The sequence below is a fragment of the Balaenoptera borealis genome (assembly GCF_965194805.1).
Source record: "Balaenoptera borealis genome assembly, chromosome: X".
Taxonomy (NCBI): Eukaryota; Metazoa; Chordata; class Mammalia; order Artiodactyla; family Balaenopteridae; genus Balaenoptera; species Balaenoptera borealis.
The window spans coordinates 104,361,654-104,380,957 of record NC_138881.1 but is presented as its reverse complement, the minus strand read 5'-3'; the positions used below and the strand labels follow the sequence as shown (position 1 = coordinate 104,380,957).

At 37.2% G+C, this 19,304-nt stretch overlaps 1 protein-coding gene across 3 annotated transcripts in view; it reads left to right on the top strand.

Annotated features, from left to right (window-relative positions):
• Positions 1–19,304, top strand: part of TENM1 (teneurin transmembrane protein 1) — a 777,022-nt gene that overhangs the window by 468,624 nt on the left and 289,094 nt on the right. For all 3 annotated transcript variants that reach the window (XM_082376913.1, XM_082376912.1, XM_082376911.1), the window contains one exon: positions 13,320–13,472. In XM_082376913.1, coding sequence (XP_082233039.1) covers positions 13,320–13,472 — 153 coding nt within the window. The remainder of the gene's footprint in view (positions 1–13,319; positions 13,473–19,304) is intronic.

Below are 19,304 nucleotides of genomic sequence, written 5' to 3'. Positions count from 1 at the left end.
CTTTTTTTTAAAATTAATGAAGTCCTTCTTTTGAAGGAAATTCCACCCATACCCGACATGACAGCTTTTAAAAATGTTTGAAGGGAATCTCACAGCCATACTGACTCCATTCAAATTGCTATGAAAAGGAACATTTAAGTATGTTTTATTTATGTTTATGATGTCGTGCAACCACAGATAATATTTTTAGTAGAAAATGTATGTGTATAACCTTAGGAAAAAAAGAGAAAATTTGAATGAAACTGCTGAAGCAAAAGTAAGGTACCATAAATAAGCATGCATTACTTCCTCTATTTAGTTCTTAAAAAATGCTTCTCTGAAAACTAATGGTTTTCAATCCTGCATGTAATCTGGTTATTACCAGGATAAAGCCAAGATCTGAAGGTGATTTATCAAAGGGCTATAGTTCACTCATATACCAATTTGATGTTTAATGTAATGAAAATGGGATTTATTTTAAGATGGAAAGATAACCTGGTTTCTGTAATGTTAGCAGTCACTGCATTTAATTCAAGTAGTATTTATTTTTGCAGTGATGTTCCTTATTGTGGAAGCCTCTTGCTTCACACGCTGTCCACTGAAGTATTGGTCTGGTGAAATTGCTTCCAACAGGAGTTAACTTGAAAGCCTGAAGTCATCAGGGGTCACCATCTGGGTAATGTACCTGGTATATTTTTCAGGAAGGGAACTGTCCAACATACAAGTAGATCTGTAGCTTTGACGAGCTTTGGAAGTAAAGTACAAAAGCAGTAGCATCCCTTAGCCTGAAGGAACATGAAGCAAGATATGTAAGGGAACTAGTGGGAAAAAAATTGCTGACAAAAAGGGAAAGCAAATTATCTTGAAAAATATCACATGCTTTTGTCTTGGCATGATTTGAAGCTTATGACATCATCTATAATGGGCAGGACTTTTACCTGTAAGACAGATTTCAAATTTTCTAAATAAATTTATTTAGTCAGATTTGAAAATAGCACCAAAAAATGTCTTGTAATAAAAAATATAGCATCCTTAGCTGAATATGTGTGCAGTTTGAGATGCAAGATGAATTTCTTGAAAGCAAACTTGTATTTGCCTTGCAAATATTGCAATTTCAAGGTTACTTGTGTATTTATTATCAGAGCTCTATTTACCTTATTATTAAGTGGATTAGAATATTATCTGTAAAAGAGTGGACACAAAACACCAAGAGATACAGAGTAACATAGAAGGTTTCATATCTTCTGACACTGGCATTATGAAGCTATTCCAATAAATTTAATTGCCTAAAAAGAATTCTTCCCAGCACCCAAAGTTTCCTGATTCAGATATTTCAAGGATAATTTTTTAGGCCAGTACATTTCAAACTATATCTGTGGAGCTTTTGGACTCCCAATTCCTTTCAATCAAAAGAGTTCTGTTTTATCTTTTGATGGGTTTGGGGGTTATTCATATTTAATTGCTGGATTGTTCTGCTGCTTTAAAATGTTTTGAAAAGCCCTATTTTAGACAGAAAACAAAAATTAAAGAGATGGAATAAAAGAATGCATCTATCCATTCAGCTTTTTAAAAGGTTTGTTGAGCACCTACTATTTTTTTATTGTATAACAATATGTGAATACAGTATCATTGTAAAAGATTCTAACAATACTATGAAAATGAAGTTCCCCCAGCTCCCCACTCTAAAGATCAATAATTTGATATTAATCCTTCCATTTCTCTTTCTATGCATTTACATACATAGAGATATCTTTTCTTTTACTTAAATAGGGTCATTGGGTGTGCCTTGTTCTACATTGTTTTTTATACAAATCTTAGAGCTCTTTCCATGTCAGTACATATGGGTCATCTAGTGGTGTGCTGATAAATGTTTAACAACCAGCTCTCTGGGCAAAAAAGCCTTGATTTGCAACATTTGCTGATTCCTGGAGTGTTAAAACACCCACCATGGTGATTTCAACTACCAATGTGAAGTCCCTGAAGGTGGAATTGGGAAGAGATGTGCACAGTTGGCTCTTGTAAACCAGTAGAAGCTGGCTCTAGCACACCACTGGGTCAGTCCTTTCTCTCTCTTTCTTGTTTTTTTTTTTTTTCTTTTTGGCATCTTATTTTGAAATGCATTGAGACTTACAGAAAAGTTGCAAATATAGCACAGAATTCCTGTAAACCTGTCATTCAGTTTCTGCCAATGTTAACATCTTGCATAACCATAGTACAGTTGTTAAAAGTAAGAAATTAGCATTAGTATGATGCTATTAACTCAGAGTTTATTCCGGATTTCTTCAGTTTTCCACTATTTGTTCTTCTTGTTCCAGGATCCTATCTACTATACCACATTGCATTTAATTGTGATGTCTTCTTAGTGTCCTCTAATCTGACAGTTTGTCAGTATCAGTCCTTTTGATTCTTATGTAGGATTTTATATTATGGGTTTACCATTCTCTCATAGATGGATATATTGGTGGGGGTTTTTTTTCCACTATATTAACAAAATCATTGTATTAACAATGCCGTTTTGACCTTCCTTGTACATGCCCGTTTATGCACGTATAGGCATACTTCAGAGATATTGCAGGCTTGGTTCCAGATCACTGCAATAAAGTGAGTCATATGAATTTTTTTGTTCCCCAGTGCATATATAAATTATGTTTACACCATACTGTAGACAATTAAATGTTTAATAGCATTATGTCTAAAAAAACAATGTACATACCTTAATTAAGAAATACTTTATTGCTAAAAAATGCTAACCATCATCTGAGCCTTCAGCAAGTCATAATCTTTTTGCTGGTGGAGAGTCTTGCCTCGATGTTGATGGCTGCTGACTGATCAGGGTGATGGTTGCTGAAGGTTGGGGTGGCCGGGGCAATTTCTTAAAATAAAGCTATGATGAAGTTTGCCTCACTGATTGACTCTTCTTTCACAAACGATTTCTCTGTAGCACATAATGCTGTTTAATAGCATTTTACCCACAGTAGAATGTCTTTCAAAATTGGAGTCAATCCTCTCAAAACCTGCCCCTGCTTTATCAACTAAGTTTATGGAATATCCTAAGTCCTTTGTTGTCATTTCAACAATCTTTACAGCATCTTCACCGGGAGTAAATTCCATCTCAAGAAACCACTTTTTTTTTTTAACGTCTTTATTATTTATTTATTCTCTACATCTGAGTCTTTATTCCTGTCCTGCCCCTAGGTTCGTCAGAACCATTTTTCTGTTTTTGTTTTTTACATTCCATATATATGTGTTAGCATACGGTTATTTGTTTTTCTCTTTCTGACTTACTTCACTCTGAATGACAGTCTCTAGGTCCATCCACCTCACTACAGATAACTCAATTTCGTTTCTTTTTATGGCTGAGTAATATTCCATTGTATATATGTACCACACCTTCTTTATCCATTCGTCTGTCGATGGACACTTAGGTTGCTTCCATGTCCTGGCCATTGTAAATAGTGCTGCAATGAATATTGTGGTACATGACTCTTTTTGAATTATGGTTTTCTCAGGGTATATGCCCAGTAGTGGTATTGCTGGGTCGTATGGTAGTTCTATTTTTAGTTTTCTAAGGAACCTCCATACTGTTCTCCATAGTGGCTGTATCAGTTTACATTCCCACCAACAGTGCAAGAGGGTTCCCTTTTCTCCACACCCTCTCCAGCATTTATTGTTTCTAGATTTTTTGATGATGGCCATTCTGAATGGTGTGAGGTGATACCTCATTGTAATTTTGATTTGCATTTCTCTAATGATTAATGATGTTGAGTATCCTTTCATATGTTTGTTGTCAATCTGTATATCTTCTTTGGAGAAATGTCTATTTAGGTCTTCTGCCCATTTTTGGATTGGGTTGTTTGTTTTTTTGATAGGGAGCTGCATGAGCTGCTTGTATATTTTGGAGATTAATCCTTTGTCACTTGCTTCATTTGCAAATATTTTCTCCCATTCTGAGGGTCGTCTTTTCATCTTGTTTATGGTTTCCTTTGCTGTGCAAAAGCTTTGAAGTTTCATTAGGTCCCATTTGTTTATTTTTGTTTTTATTTCCATTGCTCCAGGAGATGGGTCAAAAAGGATCTTGCTGTGGTTTATGTCAAAGAGTGTTCTTCCTATGTTTTCCTCTAAGAGTTTTATAGTGTCTGGCCTTACATTTAGGTCTTTAATACATTTTGAGTTTATTTTTGTGTATGGTGTTAGGCAGTGTTCTAATTTCATTCTTTTACATGTAGCTGTCCAGTTTTCCCAACACCACTTATTGAAGAGACTGTCTTTTCTGCATTGTATAGTCTTGCCTCCTTTATCAAAGATAAGGTGACCATATGTGTGTGGGTTTATCTCTGGGCTTTCTATCCTGTTCCATTGACCTATATTTCTGTTTTTGTGCCAGTACCATACTGTCATGATTTCTGTAGCTTTGTAGTACAGTCTGAAGTCAGGGAGCCTGATTCCTCCAGCTCCATTTTTCTTTCTCAAGATTGCTTTGGCTATTCGGAGTCTTTTGTGTTTACATGCAAATTGTGAAATTTTTTGTTCTATTTCTGTGAAAAATGCCGTTGGTATTTTGATAGCGATTGCACTGAATCTGTAGATTGCTTTGGGTAGTATAGTCATTTTCACAATGTTGATTCTTCCAATCCAAGAACATGGTATATCTCTCCATCTGTTTGTATCATGTTTAATTTCTTTCATCAGTGTCTTATAGTTTTCTGCATACAGGTCTTTTGTCTCCTTAAGTAGGTTTATTCCTAGGTATTTTATTCTTTTTGTTGCGATGGTAAATGGGAGTGTTTCCTAAATTTCTCTTTCAGATTTTTCATCATTAGTGTATAGGAATGCAAGAGATTTCTGTGCATTAATTTTGTATCCTGCTACTTTACCAAATTCATTGTTTAGCTCTAGTAGTAAGAGACCACTTTCTTTGCCCATCCATATGAAGCAACTCCTCTTCTGTTGAAGTATTATCATGAGATTGCAGCAATTCAGTCACATCTTCAGGCTCCCCTTCTAATTCTAGTTCTCTTGCTATTTCCACCACATCTACAGTTACTTCCTCCACTGAAGTCTTGAACCCCTCAAAGTCATCCATGAGAGTTGGAATCAACTTCTTCCCAACTCCTGTTAATTTTGATATTTTGACCTCTTCCCATGAATCACAAATGTTCTTAATGTCATCTAGAACGGTGAATCCTTTCCAGAAGGTTTTTAATTTACTTTGCCCAGATCCATCAGAAGAATCACTATCTATGACAGCTATAGCCTTATGGAATGTATTTCTTAAATAGTGAGACTTGAAAGTTGAAATAACTCCTTGATCCATGGACTGCAGAATGGATGTTGTGTTAGCAGGCATGCAAACAACATGAATCTCATTGTACATCTCCATCAGAGCTCTTGGGTAACCACATGCATTGTCAGTGAGCAGGAATATTTTGAAAGGAATCTTTTTTTCTGAGCAGTAGGTCTCAACAGTGGGCTTAAAATATTCAAGAAAACATGTTGTAAACAGATGTGCTGTCATCCAGGCTTTGTTCCTCCATTTATAGAGCACAGACTGGGTTGATTTAGCATAATTCTTAAGGGCCCTAGGATTTTCAGAATGGTAAATGAGCATTGGCTTCAACTGAAAGTTACCAGCTGCATTACTCCCTAACAAGAGAGTCAGCCTGTCCTTCGAAGCTTTGAAACCAGGCATTGACTTCTCCTCTCTTGCTATGAAAGTCCTAGATGGCATCTTCTTCCAATAGAAGGCCGCTTCATCTACATTGAAAATCTGTTGTTTAAGGTATCCAGCTCATTAATTGTCTTAGCTAATTCTTCTGGATAACTTGCTGCAGCTTCTACATCAGCACTTGCTGCTTCACCTTGCACTTTGTTGTTATGGAGACGGCTTCTTTCCTTAAACCTGAGGAACCAACCTCTGCTGGCTTCAAACTTTTCTTCTGCAGCTTCCTCACCTCTCTCAGCCTTCATAGAATTAAAGGGGGAGGGCTTGCTCTGGAGCAGGGTTTGGCTTAAGGGAATATTGCGGCTGGTTTGATCTTCTATCCAGACCACTAAGACTTTCTCCAAATCAGCAATAAGGCAGTTTTGCTTTCTTATCATTCACGTGTTCACTGGAGTAGCACTTTTAATTTCCTTTAAGAACTTTTCCTTTGCATTCACAACTTGGCTAACTGGCACAAAAGGCCTATCTCAGCCTTCAACATGCCTTCCTTGCTAACCTTAATCATTTCTAGCTTTTAATTTAAAGTGAGCGACATGTGACTCTTCCTTTCACTTGGACACCCAGAGGACTTTGTAGGGTTAACTGGTCCAGTTTCAATATTGCTGTGTCTCAGGAAATAGGGAGGCCGGAGGAGAGGAAGAGAGATGGGGGAATGGCCAATGGAGCAGTCAGAACATACACAACATTTATCGATTAAGTTTGCTGTCTTATATGGGCACGGTTCATGGCATCCCAAAGCAATTAAGGTAGTAACATCAAAGATCACTGATCACAGATCACCACAGCAAATATAATAAGCATGAAAAAGTTTGAAATATTGTGAGAATTACAAAAATGTGACACAGAGACACAAAGTGAGCAAATGCTGTTGGAAAAATGGTGTTGATAGACTTACTGGACACAGGGTGGGCACAAACCTTCAATTAGTAAAAAATACAATAGCTGGGAAGCATAATAAAGTGAAATGAAGTAAAGCAAGGCATGCCTGTATGTGATTATTTCTTTAGTGCACATTCCTAGAAGTAGAATTCCTTGGTCAAGGAACATTCCCAATTTAAATTTTGATAGACAATCAATAGCAATCATAAAATTGCTTTCCAAAGCCCATTTACCACTTTACAGTCCTGTCAGCAGTGTATAAGCAAGAGTACTTCTTGACTACCAGGTGCTGAGTTAGGTACCAGGGGCAAAAAGATGAAGAAGACATGGTATCTGCCCTTTCAGTGCTTAAAATGATGAGGCATTCATATAAATAGGTATCTTCAGCATAGCATGGTGGGTTCTATAACGAGGTGCTAAAAGAGAAACACCATATCTCTTTGTGAAATGTTCTCGATAGTCAAGATCAGTACTGTCCAATAGAAATACAACCCACACCACATATATAATTTTAAATTTTATAGTTGCCACATTAAAAACGTAATAAGAAGCAGGTGGAGTTAATTTAAATAGATTTTTAATTTAATGAAATACATATCCAAAATATTAACACTTCAACATGTAATCAATATAAAAATTATTAATTGGATAATTTACATTCTTACTTTCATACGAAGTCTTCGACTTTGACTAACCACATTTCAAATGCTTGATAGACACATGTGGTGAGTGGCTGCCATATTAGACAGTACAGACCTAGGTCATTCAGCATGTATTTCCTACATCTACTTCTGAAGCACTTCTGCAGTCTCTCCCTTATAAGTGAATATTTGCCTTTTGAAGGGGCATGGAATGGGGAAGCATTATCAATTATAAACATTACCAGAGACCATCAGTCTTACTTAAGAGAAACAAAGACCAACATCCTAATAGAGAGTACAGAAAAATAACTGCAGAGAGGCTTGGAGTCTCCAGCCTATAGAAATATGCAAGTTAAGAAGAGCTTCTTCTCATGAAGTCAGGCTGCCTTGAGATCCAAGATGCTTGATTGAGTTTGACAATTGGGGACAGCGAGATACTCCATTTGTTACCTTAACTTTGTAATAAATTTATAATTTCAGAGCATAGCTCTTTGCAATTGGATAAAACAAGAAGGAGAGGAATTATAAAATCTACAGGACTCAGCACTAAGGAACATTTGTGCGGAGAGCATTAGGGACTGCCATTCTTAATCAGCTGAAAAGACATTACTCCTGGAATATCTGAATAGGCAGACACATTCTGTCCGGCCATTGAATTTTAGTGAAGTGCAAGTAACGGAACTGGTACTTCCTGAGAGATCTGGCTAGTGTCCAACCTTGCTCATTGAGTATGTATATTTTTACATATGTCTTTAGGAAAAAGAACTTTGACTTTGTTTGGGGTCAGGAGTAGTTATATTAGACCTACTATAACCAGTAGTGCTCATTTGTAGGTATATGTTGGGGCATGTGTGATTTTAGTTTCATTACTTTCTATTCACTTGTAGTTTATTGGTGACCAGTTTGTGAAGTTGGTTAGAGCACAGAGATAAGAGGATTATGGTTCCAATCCTGTTTTTGAGTTTTCCTACCACTCTTCTCTTTCCTAACTGAGCTCTGGCCACACTGAGCTCCTTAGTGTTCTTCACATATTCCGTACAAGACTTCAGGGTTTTCTGTAATTGCTGTTCCTTCTTCCTAGGAGGTTTTTCAACTAGATATTCATATGGCTTCACTTCATTCAAATGTTGGTTCAAATATTACCTACTCCAAGAGACCTTCCCTGACTACTTGGACTTATTTTTTTCCTTTATAGCATTTGTAACTACTGGACATTATTTCACTTCTTTGTTTCTTTGTTTCTATATAGCCATATTATATCACATCATATATTTATTCATTGTCTGCCTCTCTTAACTTACAACCCTCTTACATGAGTTCTGGGAGGGTAGAGATTTTTTTTTAATTCACTGCTGTAAACTTAGGAAAACAGTGCCTGGCACAAAGTAGGCACTCAAGAAATACTTGTTGAATCAATATATGAATATAACTTAACACTGCCCTGTTTGTTCATTACCAGTTGTACCCTTATTTCTAACCAGTGGGCTCACAATGTTTATACTTGGGTTTAGGGGACTTGCTTAAAGTGTGGCTATAAATACATAGCATAGATCTGAATGGTGATCTACTAGAAGGTAAGGACTCTGTATCTTCCTCATTGTGTATCCAAGGCTGATATGCAGCCAGTAGGTCCTGGTCAGGATATATTGGTTGTTTACATCCAACATCCATATTGGTCAGCCAATACCTTTGCAGTCCTGGCTGTTTATTACCTTTTCCTGTATCCCCGACATTCCCTGTGTGCTCGGCATATGCTTTGAAAATACTTGTTGAATGAATCAATAAATACATCCCCATAATAGAAATATTGCCATATCTTTCTAGTGGTGTGTTGGTATATCCCAAAGTTCAACATAGTTTTATGTATTGGTCTTAGTGTGAACAAAGTATTATTTATTTCTAACAGAACTCAAAAACTGGAGTTATTTAGTTACCTCAGTCTACCCTGCACATAAATGCACTCTTTGATTTCCTTTCACAACTCAGTATATGGAAGTTCAGTTTGGAGGAGAGAAGAGACCCATAGCCTTGCTATAGTACCCATAGTCTGTAGCAAGTAATTTTCATTATTTATTCATACATAGGTACATCACAAAAAAAATGGGTACATTACAAACAGCTCATTGCCTAGAAAAGGCATAAGTAAACTCAAAAAATTATAAAGCTTTACCACCCTCAAAAAGTATTTGACTAATCGTGCATACCTCTTTATCTGTCATGATTGGCTAGAAGCAGTCCATTTCATTTGATGGTGAAAAATTAAACCTTATTTTATTATTTTGAAGTGAGTCTCAGCACATGTATTTTCTCTCTCATTGTTAAGTGCCGTCAGGAAACTGGCTTAACTTAAATAAAGTATATTAAATAGCCCCCTTGATCTGCAAAATGAGAACTACTATGCCTTTTGTTCCTTATGGCCCATCTAATTTCAAAAAAGTAACTGAACCAAGAAAGTCAAACACATTTTCAATATAGTTTCTAATATCCATCATATTCAAATAATTAGGGGACTGAGTAGACTGAATTTTCTATAAAGCTGATAAATACCTTTAATTGGAGCGAGGATGTTAAACCAACTGTACTTTGAGTCTTTTGGCAAGGAAATCTCAGGGATGTCCCTAATATAGCTCTATTAGCATGCCATACTGTACCTTACTCAGAACCAGCATCATTTGAGTTTCAGTTGTTTCCAGTAATTGCAAGAGAAATTCATCAGGCAGTACTGGCCTTAATCCAAAGAAAAGGGTAGAAACCAATTAAATGCTTAAAAGTTTTACGGATAAATTAGAAGGTAGGTGTTAGAAATCTCTTTAGCTCAACTAAAAGTGGATGAATGATTTTTAAATAGGCTATCTGGCTAGCTTTCCTGTTCTCGGTTGCTAATTCATATGCTATGTATTTGTGTTAGACATATAAGTTAGCCCCTTTCAGTCTGCCTAGGAACATAAAGAAAAATATGAGATGGCTTATGAACAGATACACTTTTTTTTTTTTTTTTTTTTGCCTTTTGGTAAGATTTGGTTGATTTGAAAATTGCAGTAAGAAAACAAATAAAAGGATGTCCCCAGCTTCTGTCCTAGGCACTGTTTTCTCCTAACATTCTCCACTCAGTAATCTCATTTGCTCTCACTTCAACTGTTGCTTATGTGCATGTGTGATTCTAGTCTTGTCCTAGACCTAATATTTCTCCAGAACTTCAAACTCCTGTGTCTGACATGACTATCTAGATAGCCCATCAGTCCCTGGAACCTGGAATCTCCAAATATTAATTCATTGTATTCCTCCCATCACCTCACCCTTCCCCAAACCAACTAGTAAGCATTCAACAAACACATATCCAGCACCAACTATTTGTAGCTAGTGCTGAGCTAAGTGCGGATTCCCTAACTCTGTTAATGGTTCCACAGTGCTTTCAGTTATCAGCCTCAAAACCTTAACCATTTTGGATTCCTCCCTTTCTGTCACTCTTTCCTATGCCCATCCCCAGCACACCTACACACATACACAAGCGTGCAAGCACACACCCACCCACTCATACACAGAGCTTGTTGCCAAATCCTGAAATGACATTTATGCGATTTCTCCTTAAGGAATCGCCTTCTCGGCATTCTCACAGCCATGGCCCTAAATGAGACACTCATCATTTTTCACCTAGATTATTGCAATGCCATCCCAATTTGTGTTCTTGCCACATCTTTAGGCCTCCAATCCATCCTTCTCCACACTACTACTGGATTTATCTTTCTACAAAGGGTGCTCTGATGATATCATTTATTTGCCTAGAAACCATCAATGCTCCTCATTGCTATTAAATTAATCTTCCTAAAGAAAACTGATCATATCCCTCATCTGCTCAGAAAATAGCAGTGCCTCCCTGTTGCCCAGTAAATTGAATCCAAATACCTAAGTGTGGCATTCAGTGTCCTCCACAATATGGCCCTTATCTACCCTTCCAGGCTTAACTTCCACTAACTTCTATACATAGCTAAACTCCAACCAACCCCATCAATTTCCTTTGCCTCAAATACATCCTGTGCTTTACAAAGTCATATTTTGTTCAGCCTGCCCCCTCACCCCACCCATTGTTGACACCTGCCCCACATATCCTTCAAGGTCTATCTCTAATCCTACTTCCTTCATTAAATCATCCCTGATCAACCAAGCCAATTTTAATCTATTGTTCCTTTAAACCATTTCTTTTAAAACAAAAATTTCTTTTTTCCCCAGATGGCAAACATCACACATGTTCATTGTAAAAAATATAGGCAATACAGAAATCATAAAGAAGAAAATTAAAATCCTCCATAAACCCCGCATACTGTTACTATGTTGCAATACATCCTCCCAGCCCTTTCTCTCTCCACACAACAACATATGCACGCGCGCACACACACATACACACACACACACACACACACACAATATAGATCATACTATTCATACTGTTTAGTAGACCGATGTTTTTCATTTGATGTATCATAAATATTTCCCATGCCATTACATAGTCTTCTGCAACAAGATTTAATAACTGCTTAATCTTGTATTATTTATAATATCATCAGTTATTTAATTAATCTCCTTTTGATGAATATTTAGATTGATCATAACTTTCTACTAGTTTTTAAATGTTACAATGGATAGACTTGTAGTTTGGTACACATTCATAGCTAATTCATAGAAATTGAATTGTTTGCTAAAAGATTAAGCCAAACTTCAAGTTTTCTTAATAAATGGTGCCACATTACCCTCCAAAAGGTGACTGGTTTTGTATACTCGCATCAAGAGTGTATGAGAGGGCTTCCCTGGTGGCACAGTGGTTAAGAATCCGCCTGCCAATTCAGGGGACACGGGTTCGATCCCTGGTCCGGGAAGATCCCACATGCCGTGGAGCAACTAAGCCCGTGCACCACAACTACTGAGCCTGCACTCTAGAGCCCCCGATCCACAACTACTGAGCCTGCGCACCACAACTACTGAAGCCTGGGCGCCTAGAGCCTGTGCTCCGCAACAAGAGAAGCCACCGCAGTGAGAAGCCCACACACCGCAACTAAGAGTAGCCCCCGCTCACCGCAACTAGAAAAAGCCCCCGTGCAGCAACAAAGACCCAACACAGCCAAAAATAAATAAATAAAATAAATAAATTTTTTAAAAAAAGATTGACTTAAAAAATAAAGTGTATGAGAGTGTCCATTTTCCTGCATGCTGATCAACACTGAGTATTTTTTAATCCTACGATAGCAATTTTTTAAAAATAAATTTATTTATTTATTTATTTTTGGCTGCGTTGGGTCTTCGTTGCTGCACGCAGGCTTTCTCTAGTTGCGGCGAGCAGGGGCTACTCTTCGTTGCGGTGCGGAGGCTTCTCACTGCGGTGGCTTCTCTTGTTGTGGAGCACAGGCTCTAGGCACACGGGCTTCAGTAGCTGTGGCTCGCGGGCTTAGTTGCTCCGCAGCATGTGGGATCTTCCCGGACCAGGGATCGAACCCGTGTGCTCTGCATTGGCAGGCAGATTCTCAACCACTGCGCCACCAGGGAAGCCCGATGATAGCAATTTGAACCTGTATTACCTCAATTATTCTGTGTATTATCATTATTTTATACTTGTATTACTTCCAGCTCCTACCGTAATAGGCATCTAGATGTTAACATCTGCAGTAGCTATCATAGGACCTTATGCATACTAGGCACTCAGGAAATATTTGCTGAATTGAACTGAACGAGGGCCATAGAGAAGGTCTCTCATGTTCTCGTGATAGCCTGTCCACCATTACTCTGCGGTTTCCATGTGCAAACTAGAGTTACACGACTAAGGGAAATGGAAGAGGAAGGGGTCACAGCACTGAGGAGCAGAGTCCAATCCCACTGTAATTGCTTAACCAAAATTTAAATTTTTGCTATCACTGGGATAGCTTCAGCCTCAAAATTTTAAGCACTGTTTGGGAAAGTCGCTACCTGTGTGATGTGGGTATCAACTCCAGGTTGCTTGGCCTAACTGAAAGAAAACCAGTCATGGCATTTTTGGGTGGAAAGGGACAGCTGGTTTAGAGACCTTTTTGGCAAGTCTGGAATAAGTTCATGTGTGGCTTGTTTTCTTGCAGCAGTACATTTGTTCGGCCTGACTTGGCAGTTGCAACCAGCTGAAGGACAGCTCTATGAAAATGGAGTTAGCAAGGGGAACAGAGGGACTGAATCCATGGATACCACTTACTCTCCAATTGGAGGAAAAGTTTCCGATAAATCAGAGAAAAAAGGTACAGTGATCAAAGTGATTGATTGATTATTGATTACTTTTCTTCTAATTTAGTCATTAGAACCAAACCTGGGATGGTTTCACTTCACATTAAATTTCATGATCACTCGAAAGAAATACTCTACGTGGACAGAATAAATACATGTAAATGTCTTGTGAAAGCAGATTTTCCTTTCTCTAGTGCCTTGAATATAAACCAATTAAACTTTTCAAATATGTTGGCAATTTTGAAAATAGATAAATATTTACAGGATGGAGGTTTCAATACAATGGAAATTGCATTTCGCATATAGGTACCCTGAAGCAACGTGGGATTTTGATTAAGTTCTTTGTGTCCAAGCCCAGCATTTATATATAACACTTTACAAAGGGTATATGGAAATTTCTTCTGTTTATAATAAGAAAATGCCTTCTATGTGTACTACAAGGGCGAATGTTTATGTCAAAGTGGGGGAATATGAATTTTTTTCCTAGTTGGGAAACATGAATTCTTCCTAGTTGGGGAAAAGAAAAAAGCACTTTGAGTACTGAATTGTTAAATTTAACCAACATAAGCTTGAACTACCTGACATTTACAATAAATGTCACAGTACTGTACCAGCAGTCCCAACATTTTATTCATGTTGAATGATCTTAGTCTTAATATTGAAAATAACTGAAAATTTGTATTGTGATTTCTCTTGATATAAGATACAGTACAGAGGGCCTCGAGCCATGTAAAATATCGGAATGTCAATTCAAAAAGTAGAAATTGAAAACAAAACGTATAGCCAGTACTATCCTACATATTTTTAGATTAAATATAAACAGATGAGTGAATGAATGACCCAAACCCTACCCTTAAATTAAGAAGCTTATAATTTTATAGAGGTGGAAAATCAGTTTTGGTTCATTAGTTGAAAATAAGAGATTTTTATAGTTGTTTAGATTACTACCCTTGTGTTTTTAGTTCCTTCTGGGGAGTTATTTGTGGGTTTTGTTTCGTTTTATTTTTGTTTGCTTTTGAAAAAGGAACTTTGCTTTGGTCTATGCTTCAGTAAAAATTAATGCTTAGGGTTCAGGAAAACATTATGGTTTATTCCAGTTTTCAATTCACAGTGCAGTTTGCTTTATGTCCTTTAGAATTACTGTTTCTAGCCTGGGCTGAACTTTCCCAGCAATTTCATCGTTGCTGCTGAGAGGGGCTGGGGGTAGTGCAGGGGTCAGAAATGGCAGAGGAAAGGGTCTGAATACACTTGGACTTGGACATTTTCTCCCTTACCTTCCCTCCTGCTATTTGATTCCTTTATATCTGCAAGTACAAGAGCCACCATTTGATATCATATGCTTAGGGATTTTTTTTGCCAGTCACACTGAAAATCATGAATTATCTGTTTGATGAAAATGAAGCATACAAGACAGCAGAAGGTCATCACATAGTTGTCATCAGAGCATATTCATTTTTTTTATTCTAATTCAGATTTCTAGAATTCCTTTCCAAAAAATAGTTTGATGATGATGACTAAATTGTATTAAACAGTTACCATGTGCCAAGAGTTACTCCAGACACTAAACATGTATTTATATCATGAAAGTAATGCTATGGTCTTCATTTTCCAAATGAGAAATAGAAGCACAGAGAGTTTAAGTCATTTGCCCAAGGTCACAGAGCTAGAAACTTGTGGTCTGATTCCAGAGACTTGTCTCTTAACTTCTGCATTATACTGAAATCCACACATGAAACATATATGAGAACCACAAAAGACATTTTACACCCTGAAAACAAAGCCCCAGTGTCTATTCATGATAGATTTTAGGTAAATTCTGTATTTTAATGTGTTGTGACAAGTTTCATAAATGGAAACTTTTTAAGTTTCTGCTCAATTACAACAACAAGCAGGCCAAACCAATTTCTTTATTAAGAAAAATCATTAAAGGTTGGTGCCATATATACCAAATTGTTATCTTAAACTGACTTTTTATGGAAGTCTGGACAAAACGTTAACAATAGCTGCACATCATAGTTCTGTTATATTAGGTCTTTACTGTGTATTACTAACCAAGTAAAAACATAGCTCCTCTTTTATAAAGTCCTGTGTATACTAAACCAAACCTTGCAGAAGATGTAATATACTATAAGGATATTTTCAAATGGTCACCTGTATCCTTTTACAATTTTCTAGACATCACACAACCCCATAAATACAGTTCTAAACTCGAAAACCAGGTAGTTCTTTTTATACTGTTTTCTTTACTCTCCTAGAGGGTTGAACAGTGTAGCACTGTAGTTAAGAGGCTGGACTCTGGAGTCAGGTTTGGCTTTGAATACTGACTTTGTCATTTGCTGGCACTCCAACCTCAGGCAGTTAATTGACACAGCCTTGCTGAACCAGTGTCCTCACCTGCAACATACGGATGATAATATAGTACCTGTCGCATAGAGTGGTTGTAAGGAGTAAGTGAGACAATAGATGTAAAGCATATAGCACAGTGCCAAGCACATTGTTTAATTTAGCAAAATAATTATTATTGGGTCAGATGATTGGAAAATTACCTTGTATTGGCATCCTATTAGATACTATAGATCCTGCTTTCAAACTGACATCAACTTTTTTATGAATGATGGCCTCCTTAGGATTTAGATGTTTTCTCTCTTTAAAGTTTGATTTCTCTTTACTTACCAATTTAACATCTATTATTTTTAAATTATCATCACTTTCATCATCAAAGGCATGGATAAGTAGAATGGCACTTTAAAAATAATCAAATTCTACTGGAATTGGTTCCCCATTAACAGTAGCTATATGTATCTGCTTCTCATTAGGAGATTAAAGAATTTTCTTACCACTTAATTTTCAAAATGAAAGAAAAAAAGAATATTTGCTTATATATATTTAGTCTGCTAAAATTTTCTTTTTAAAATTTATTTGAATAATTTAAATTTAATTTCAAAAAGAAGACATAAGTCACAACCATATGTCAGAATCTACCAGAAAAATCAGTTATCAATTGTTCACTAATGTAGAATTGAAAGTATTGTACTAAAACAGGCCCTACTACCTTAGAAGCTTACGAACTAGTCATAACTCACTCTTTCTCTTTAACTTGTAAATATTATGTAACAGCTAGTTTAAACAGAGCAGGGGATATGAACAAATGAAAGACTTGTTCCTAGACCTGAGTCATGTAAGGTCCATAAATTGAACTGAAAATAATTACAGTGTAATTTATCAACCAGTGTAGAATGTTAAAATCTTAAAGATGATCAAATCCAATATCATTATTTAAAGATGAAGAAACTGAGGTCCAGAGGGGTCAAGAACACACAGAGAACTGGGACTAGAACCAAGGACTCCTGGCTCCACCTCTTCTGTTTTCTCATCTGTTATTGTAATAATGTAACACAATCTAAACATGTAAATTCCTAAAGAGGTTTTCTAAGGGGGAATCAAAGACAGAAACTGAGCTGGTAAGAAGATTAATTTTATTCAGGCTATTGCAATAGGGAGAGCACCCCAGGTTCAAAGATCAGTTTTGCCTAAGGCTTTTATAGGAGGAGTACATGAGCTACAAGCGGGATGATTTACAGTTGGAATTGTTTTGTACTCAGGGCAAATCTCAGTGAGTCAGATGAACAGGAAATGTTTTCTCTGTGTCTAGCTAGTTGAAGGGGAACAAACAGTTCTAAACTCCAATAATTATTTATGAAAGAACGGGAAATTGGAGGGTCTGTATCTGCTTTTTCAGCAGGTTGCAGCAAAAGGGGAAAGGTCTGTGTTTGGCCTTGTCACAGGTAAACAAAGGAGTCATGTGCAATTCTTATGGGAGTCCTGAGAAAGAATGGACAGAGAGCCTTCTCTAATAAGTCATAGGGAAAAGGCTTTTCAGTTTGGTTATTTTTGTTTATTTATTTGTTTGTTTTGTGGTAAGCCACTTCCTAAATCATAAAAGGGTGGAAGGATATCTGAAAGCAAAAGGTTGGGGTAATCTCTTAACCAGCTCTGTTTTCCAGGGGCATAGGGCTCAGGTAAAATCCAACATTGTCACTAACAATCTGAATGAAGAAGAAGTTTATTGGGTAGATGAGGGTACTGAATTCCTGCAGGTTGGATGCCCAGGAACAAAAAGGGTGGGCGGAGAGACAGAAAGCTAAAGGACACTAAAGACAACTTTTATCTCCTTTACAATTTTTGCAAAAGGCTGGCCTTGGGAGGAAGTGACACTTCTTTTAAGTTCATCCTACAAAATCTATCTCCGCAAAGTTGAAGGAAAAAAAAGACATTTTCTAGTCAATGTCTGCTGAATATACGACCATGTAAACAACGTATAGCTGAGTGATATGACACAATTTATAGCCTGTCGTGAAGATGCTTCAGCCAGGACCAAACTGTGACTATAGCTTCACCTGTCTGGGCTCCAGTTTCTCCTCTGAAAAAAAAGGGAGTTGGCTTTGCAGGGAAGGAAAAATAATTTTCCCTTTACCCTTCAGATTCTTGGCTGAGACCCCCTTGTAATAAAAAGAAAGATAAATAGGAGAAAAACAAGCAAGTTAAATAACATGTGCACCTCCTGTATTCATGGGAGATACCCAGGAAAACTGAGCACCTCCCCGAAATGACCCAAGCCACCACCTTAGATACCATCTCATCTGAAAACAAAAGATGTGAGGGGAGTCAGTTAAGGGAGGGTATCAGGAAAAGCACAGTAAATGGAGTATGGGTGTTATGCAGATTTAAGTCATTTCCTTCTCCTTTGATCAGAGTTTCTAAAGATTTAGAGTTATCCTTCTCTTCCTGGTAGAGAGGGGGAGACACCCTTACAAATGGAGGTTTCCCTTATAAATCTTGCAAAGGGTAACTTTTAACTTGTAATTTTTAACTTGCTAAAGGGTCTCTTGCTAAAGGGTAACTCCTATTCACTTTTCAGATCTTTTCCTATGTCTGCTGTTTCGTAAAAATAATCAGCTCAAGATAATCCTTATGCCAAAGAGGCATATTTTGGGGTGGCAAATTCTGCTCCCCTTCAGCTTGCAACCCTTTGTGGGGGAGAGGTCATGGGAAGTGAAACACTTTTTGCAAATGAAATCTTACCTAGCAATTAGAAATATATAGCAGATAAGAGCCACCTTTCTCCAGATAATGTGAGGGAGGGGAGCAGACTCCTGGCACCCCTCTCTTTTCCTTACCCTTGCCTTTCTTTTCCTCCATTCTCTTCCCAGCTGCTAAGGCTTTGACAAAGACGGGGTGATGCTCAGTAGGGCTAGCTTATGTCTAAGGTCCCTTCTAGCTGTATACAGTATGGATCAGTGAATTCGAATTATGCAGTTAACAAAGAACAATTAGCCATTCCAAGTAAAAGTTGCCCTGTTTTTGCAAAAGGGGATATACTCCTGGGAAGTGGTTGAAATGTGTGTCTGTAAAATTTGTAAACCGCGTTTTCCCATTTAAAGTACTTGCAGAGAATTCTGTTGTAATTCAAATAATTAATTCCCAGTTTTCTGCAGTATAAGTTTCGGTTTTTGACATGTATATAACAATAATCATATGCACTTAGAGAGCATTTACAGTTTCAGAATAATGTCTTTTATCCACATAACAGTTTTATGCTGTAGCAGCTATTGTTACCCTTGTTTTACAGTTGAAAAGGAGAACACAAGAAGGTTAAGTGACTTACCTTGCATAATAGACATAACTACAGGCAGAGCTGAGATTAGGATCCAATCTCTTTACTGTTATCTCAGCACCCATTTTTGGGTCTTAGTTTTTTAAAAAATTCTTTTCTCAAGGCCAGTTGTTTAAGTAACAGCTGTCTTGATTAAAGATCTCAATGCTAATAGTCACATCCCTTCCCTAAG